This window comes from Cajanus cajan, chromosome 2, assembly GCF_000230855.2.
Source record: "Cajanus cajan strain Asha chromosome 2, NIPB_CcT2T_4, whole genome shotgun sequence".
In the NCBI taxonomy this organism is placed as follows: domain Eukaryota; kingdom Viridiplantae; phylum Streptophyta; class Magnoliopsida; order Fabales; family Fabaceae; genus Cajanus; species Cajanus cajan.
Window position 1 is genome coordinate 3,100,481 of NC_138518.1, and position 7,922 is coordinate 3,108,402.

The window sequence follows — 7,922 nt, forward strand, 5'->3', positions numbered from 1 at the left end:
ATTCGTGTGTGTGTTTGTATATATATATATATACATATATATTGTTAGAAAATATTATAAGAAAATGAAAGAAAAATAGTATTTTATTTGAATATATTATTAGCCACTACTCTAAAAACAAATTTTGGTGGACTTCTAGTACAATTTAAAATTGAATTTTTTCCTAGTGTGTACACAACATTGTGTCTGAACGTGTACACTTGATGTCAAACTACATTAGAGTCTCATGAATAATGCTTTGAACAACAAAGACTAGGATAGGTAATACTAATTAATTTTTTAAAATCATCCTCAAGTATAAAGTCTTTAAATCTCTCTTATTCTAATGTGTTCAAGATGTTACAAGAGCAACAAAAGAGACATGAGTTTATAAACATATAAATGTCTTCATTGGTATGAGGTCTCTTAAGTGATCATTGAAAGTAAATTCATAAGGATTTAAGTTCAGTGTAAACAATATCATACTAATATAAAAATACATACGTGTAAATTCATGATGTATAACAATTGTTGATTTTAAGGTGGCTAAACATTTTAGAAAGGACTACTTAAGAAAAGTTTGCATCGATAAAAAGTTTTAACAAATAAAGAGTTAGGTGTAATGTCATTGTGTGATGCATCATATAATGCAACTATTAAGATGTGAAATCTAAGAGTCATTATGTATAATATTAAAGGTAATCATATCCACCAATTGTTCAAGTGCTTCATCCAGGAAGAATTCTTTGTATCCAACTTATCAATGCAATTTGAATTAGCAACATTGAGATTATCAACATGTTCTTGCAATATGTCGTCTTGTTACCTAATACTCTCACACTTCAGTCGGTAAATGTTTCATTCTCATATTCTTAGCAAATAAACTATTTAGTTTATGCAAATTCTAGCATTCAATATTTTAGTTTGACATTGATATCGTTGTATAACCAATCCTAATTAAATTGGTGTTTTGCGATTGTAGTGAAAAATATAATTTTTTTATCATTTAAGAACTAATGTGATGAATCTTATGTTTTCAACCATTAAAATAACTTCTTATGAATTACAACCAAAATATCAATATATGAATAAAATAAGAAAAATTAAAGTCAGTTAATCATCAAATTATAAATTTAGGTGAAATTTAAACATAATTTTGACTTTATTAGAAAAAAATACTATTATGACCGAATAATCACATTCAAGAGATAGTGCAAATCAATCTCCTTATTCCTGATAATAAAAATGAAAGCAAGAAAATACATAGTTTTGAAATACTTCACACAAGACAAACACGAACGTTTACCCAAAATAGACTACATAAATACATGTACCAAGTTCACACAGCTAACTAACATATAAGAATTACAAACTTTCATAACAACTAGGAGATAATCGTGGCTTAATAAGAACCTGAAGTGGGGTGGCTTTACCATTGGCTATTCCAAAGGTTTCAGTCATATCAATAGGTTCGGTTGACGAATTTAAGATCTCAAAGGAATGCAAAAGACTTGCAAGAGTAAAATGAACAGTATGAAGGCCAAAGGATATTCCAGGACAAATCCTCCTACCACTTCCAAACGGTAATAGCTCAAAATGATGACCCTTCACATCAATATCTTTATGAGTAGTAAAAAATCTTTCTGGTCTAAACTCTAATGGATCTGACCACACATTAAAATCTGTGTGAATTTTCCAAAGATTTGTAATTAGACGAGTTCCTTTCTTGATATTGTATCCACTTAAAATGCAATCATCTGTGAATTCACGAGGCGTTGAGAGGGGAACAGGAGGGTATAATCTCAAAGTTTCTTTGACTATGGCATGAAGATATGTTAACTTACTTACATCAGACTCACGTATGCATCTTTGTTTTCCAACTTGAATATCAAGTTCTGCTTTAACTTTTTCTAATACAAGAGGATTTCTCAGTATCAAACTTATTGCCCATGTCAGAGTGCTACTGCTTGTATCAGTTGCTCCCAAAATTACTGTCTACAAATCAAATATGTGATCCAAAACCTTTTATAAGGAGAGTTTCTAAATCAATAAATAAAGAAAATTGATATGATTTTTGCTTGTTTAAGAATTTGTTATTTCGAATACTTTGAATCTTTTTACATGAATATGAAAAGACTTTAGCATGTTATTACGATTTTGGAATGATACCATTATACTTGGATTTATATATTTTTCATATATATTATTGAAAAGATAGAAATATCATATTTAATGAGAAAAGATTTAGCAATTAATTTTATTATTCATTATATGAATAATTAAATATTAAAATATAATGTAGTCGTATCTTAAAAGAAAATTTTGATTTTTTCCTTTAAATTTTAATTTTGAGTTAATGTTATCCATTTGATATAGTGACCAAGACCTAATTTTAAATACTTTTTGATTAATTAAATATACGAAACATGTTCCATTATATTCATGAAAATTATAAAACTCAATTTATTCTTGAAAAAAAAAATTCAAAGTGAATCTCAAACAACTGATTTTTTTTTTTTAAAATGTAATATATATATATATATATATATATATAATAATAATAATAATGATTAATTGTGCCTTAATGGTAGATTTAAATTATTAGTATTAACTATGTCGATTATTATATGCAAATTATATTTTTTTAATCATTTATAAGACAAAATTAAGAATATTTTTATAAGTGATTAAATTGGATGGACGCGAGGTATAAAATACACAAATGTAAGGTAATCACTCCTATATCATTTATCACTTTTATCATTTTCTTTCTATTTACTGATATTTTTCTTTAATTTTATCTCTTTCATTTCCACAGTCTACACCCCTATACGTTTATCACAGTTGATGACTATATTGAAGATTTAGTTATGTCGAAAAAAAGAAAAATAAAAGACAACGGTGCTAACAATCTTGACGACTACATGAAGAGTATAGGTCCCGTATACATTACCTCTACGGTGGATTTGATGATGGTATCGGCATCGATCCCCTCAATTGTTTTTCCATCAAGCAAGGAAATCATCACATCCATGAAGTCTTGAACGTTCTCACCCAAAGCCCTCTTTTTTCGATGCTCCTCTAACCACTCACTTAACATACTATCCAATTCCTTGCCAATTTCTTTCATGGCCTTCTCATGGCCACCAAAATCAAACCATCTTAAATAAGGAATAGCATCTCCCACTGTGAACACGCCAAACAGACGCAAGAACTCCTTCATAGCTTTTACACATCTCTGTGCCTTCTCATCATCCACACTTGCAGCACCAAAGTATCGCTTTCCAACGGTCATTTGAAAAATAATGTTGAATGTCAAATGAGAAAACCATTGCTTCAGCTCCACCAATGCATAACCAGACTCGCTCTTTGTGCTACTCCAAACATCAAGGAGCTCTTTAATCGAATTTCGAATTTCTGTCACACGAATATGTTGTAGTTGCTCTACTCGACGAGTGGAAAGAATTTCTGATGTTATAATCTTTCGTAACTCCCGCCAATAAGGACCATAGGGTGCTACGGCAAACATGGCTTGGTTGTAGCCTAAGTGCTCAACGGCAACAAGCTTAGGGCGAGAGGAAACGACGGCGTCGTTTTTGGTGAAGCATTCCTTAGCCACTTCCCAATTGCTTATTATTAAAGCCTCTTTGACACCAAGCTTGATAGTGAATATGGGTCCATACTTGTCAGCTAAAGCACCCAAGGTTCTATGTGGTGATTGTGAGCCACTCAACAACGGGAGGTGGCCAAGTATTGGCCATGCCCCTGCAACCGTGGGAGCCTCTTTATTATGACCAAATTTGAAGGGATGATACAAAAACAAATAGAAAAGGAAGAGGAACAGAGAAAGAAGTCCAATGGCAGTTGCATTTAGGTAATTTAGAACAAAATCCATTTTAGCCAAGTTGTACTTTGAAGTTATACAAACAAAACCCTAAACCCTTAAATAGATCCTCCGTTTATATGAATATGCTTGTGATATAATCAATTTTGTATATTAAACACCAAATTTTATACGAGAGTGATTTTAGAGGGTTTTTTTTTTTCCAATAATTTTTATATGAGAGGATTTTAGAGGATTTTATTCGCCACTTCCGATCATGGAAACATTGTGTTATTTTTAATATACAACAATGCTGGCGACAGAACAGCATTATTATTTTTCCTGTACAAGAGATATGAGTTTAGTATCTACAATGAAAGAATAAGTTAATTAGGTAGTGTTTGTTTTCGCTGATTTACTGTTCACGAGCAACGAAAGGCGAAGAAAGTGGCCGTTTGTTTCTGCTGATTTGCGAGGATAGAAAGGCGAAGAAAAGCGGGAGAAGTCTCGTTGCCATCGTCGTGCTATTGCGAAGAAAAGAGATGAAAGTCGCGTAAGATTTGAGAAAACCCGATAATACCCTGTCCAAAAGCTGAAAAGAGGTAAAAAACTAAAGCGAAAATATGTCAGCATAATCGATTATGCATGACACATATATAATCGATTATGGCAGCCCATAATCGATTGTGGGACATACATAATCGATTATGGTAGCACATAATCGATTATGGGCCAGCATAATCGATTATGCATGGCACATAATCGATTATGTGACATATTTTCGCTTCCAATCATGCCCAGAACGGGCCGTTCCAAAATTGGAACGGCCCGTCCAAATTACCAAAACAAGAGTAATTTAGTAGCCTGGAACGGGCTGTTCCGAAACTGGAACGGACCGTTCCAAACTAGTAAATTGGCTTAAAAATTCTAGTTGAGAACGGACCGTTCCAAATTGACATAAAATGCAAACCCCAAATTTGTAATGTTAAAAATTTCTTCATTTTTTAATTGGTAAAAATTAACTTGTACAATTAATAAATATATATTCATCTCATTCTAATTTATGTCAATGATTTATTAATTTTTTTAATTTATTAATTAACTTTCAAAAATTTTATTGTACATTTTTTTATATTAAGAAAATTCTATTATTTAAATATTGACATTAAAAAGTGGAAATATAAAAAAAATAAAGTAATACATGTTTATAAAATTAAAATAATAACACTTTCATAAACATTAATAAAATAATGTTAGAAAATATAATTATCATAATATATTTTGTTATTATTATTTATTATTATAAATATTATTATTATTATCATTATTATTAATATTATTATTATTTATTATAATTAGTATCATTATTATTTATTATGATTCTTATTATTTTTCTAATATTTATTATTATTATTATCATTATTTATTATTATTTTTAATAAATTATACCTATTAATATAATTTTATTATAATTATTATTATTTACAATAAATAACATTTTACTCATTTTTAATCCAAGGGTAAAAGTGTAAATTACATATTCATCTATTAAATTTTTAATTTTTATCTATCATTAAATTTAAAGCAAATATTTAAATTAAATTATTTTTAAATTAAGATTTTATATTTATTTTTTTAGTTAAAATTTTTATATTTTCTTTTAATTATAATAATTATAAATTTTTTTTAACCTAAGGGCAAAATAGTAATCTTACAAAATCATCAATTAAAAAATTTATTTTTATCTATCACATCAATCAATTCACTTACAAACTTTCACAAACTTTCTTTACACTTTCCACTCACTTTCTCTTAATCCAAACAATCACACTTTTCACTCACTTTACCTTCAAATCCCTCCTTGTCCATTTCCCTTTTTTCATCGTCAAATCCAAACAAAGCCTTAATTTTCCCTAATTATCAATTATAGTGACGTCAGTGGAATAATTTTTGACATCAGTCAATCTTATTTGATGGACAATATATTTATAAAAAAAAAAGATTCTTTTGTCACCTAACAATAATTGAGCAGTAGACTGTAGTTGTATATATTATTTACAATTTAGTCTTGTATTTTAATTTGCTAGATGTATCTTATATGTAGCAAATGGACAAAATACTCCAATGATCACAGCTGTTAAACACCGAACTTTTTTTTTTATGACCCTTAAATAGATCCTCCGCTTATAGGAATATTTATGTTTGTGATATAATCAATTTTGTATATCAAACACCAAATTTTATAAGAGTGATGTTTTAGAGGATTTTTTTTAAAGTAAGTTTGTAGACTTTTTTTTTTAATTTATATTTTTTAATTTTTTATATAATTCAATTTTTATTTATTATAAGTATTTGTGAAATAAATTTTAATATTTTAAAATAAATTATCAATAATAAAAATAATATTATAAATTTAATTATATATATAATTAATAAATATTTAACATATGTATTATACATACTAATATACTAGTTATAATTATAATTTTAAATAATTTTCTATATATGTGATTAGATAAAGATGATAAGTTTATAAAAACGAATTTATTAAGTTTTCCGGATGGAAGTTATTTAATTTTCTAATAAATTATTTATTTTTGTCTCCATGCTATCAGTTTTAACTTTAAAGGAACTGATGTTAACAAATTGAATTATAAATATGGATAGATAAACTAGACGGTGTTTATTTTCCTTCAAATACAAGATGAAAATATCATCAAATTAATTTCTCAAGTTCATAAAATAATATTGCTGCTTAATAAAAAAAAATTGTATATTTTAATTTTAAATATGTTTTTAATCTCTATAAAATTAACAAGTCTTGATTTTAGTCTCTGTAAAAATTTTCCTTTGTTTTCCATCCTTATAAAATTAAAATTATTGTTTTTAGTTTTATTTTTATATGATTATATTTTAACCAATTTTTATTTATTAACAAATTAAGTAATCATCTTAAGTTTCAACTACAATTATTACGTATATCATATCGATATTTAGCACTTCAAAAAAATTTATAAATCCTTAAAATAAATGTTATTTATTTACCTTAAAATGATCATTAGGGACTAAAAATAATTGATTTAGATATTAGACGGATGGAAACCAAATAAAAATATTTTATATGATTAAAATCAAAATTTAATCATTTTATAATAACAAAAATCAATGTTTATAAAGTTTAGAAGGATGAAAAAAAAATAGTAGAACTAAAATCAAAATCATCAATTTATTAGGGATTAAAACCATAATTAAACATATATTTTATATATAAATTATTAAGAGTGAGTAAGATCCAATTCATTTGTTGACCTAATTAATTTATTATTGATTTGAATGATCTAAATTTTAATATTAAATTTAATATCATTTGTAATGCACGTTCATATTATATTTTGAATTATTCTAATTTATTTTATATTTTTTAAAGAATAATTTTTTTAGAACATTATGCATTAATAATAATATATTATTTTAGTAGAAAATATGTAATGTAATATTATATTTATAATATTATTATTTATCATAAAATTAATATTATATAAAATATATCTCAATTTAAATTTTATATTTGAATATTTTATAATTTAATCATATATAATATTAATATTAATATATTACTAAAAACATAAATTAATCTAATTTCTTCATATTTATTTTGGAGTCAATAAGATTAAATTTAAACATAAATAAATAATTTAATCAAATTTTCAGTTCAACTATAAACAATTAATAATAAACCTATCCCAACCAGTACTTTATTCACCACTCCGATCATGGAAACTGTTTATTTTTAATATACAACAATGCTGGCGAAAGAACAGCATTATTATTTTTCCTGTACAACAGACATGAGTTGACAATACAATTAAAGGATAAGTTAATGTTAGTTTTCCCTAATTTTCAATTATAGTGACGTAAGTCGAATATTTTTTTGACATCACAGTAAATCATATTTGATGGACAATATATTTATAAAAAAAAAAAAAAATCTTTTGTCACCTAACAATAATTGAGCAGTAGATCGTAGTTGTGTTTATTATTTACAATTTAGTCTTGTATTTTAATTTTATAGATGTATCTTGTATTGTAGTAAATTATTTTAGAAGGCACATAATACTAT

General features: G+C 26.2%; 1 protein-coding gene across 1 annotated transcript; it reads right to left on the reverse strand.

Moving 5' to 3' along the window:
- Positions 1 to 1,188: 1,188 nt before the first annotated feature.
- On the reverse strand, positions 1,189 to 4,002 carry LOC109810277 (cytochrome P450 82A4). The gene is made up of 2 exons (XM_020373698.3): positions 2,933 to 4,002; positions 1,189 to 1,974 (listed from the first exon to the last, which is right to left on the reverse strand). Exons 1-2 carry the CDS (start codon positions 3,872 to 3,874, stop codon positions 1,345 to 1,347), a joined length of 1,572 nt encoding a protein of 523 aa, XP_020229287.2. The 5' UTR covers positions 3,875 to 4,002; the 3' UTR covers positions 1,189 to 1,344.
- Between the last annotated feature and the right edge of the window lie 3,920 nt (positions 4,003 to 7,922).

Coding starts and splice junctions, on each gene's coding strand:
- LOC109810277 (XM_020373698.3), bottom strand. CDS start 3,874: ATGGATTTTGTTCTAAATTACCTAAATGCAACTGCCATTGGACTTCTT. Junction 1,975..2,932: donor TCATCAAATCCACCGTAGAG/GTAATGTATACG, acceptor TTTGATTTGTAG/ACAGTAATTTTGGGAGCAAC.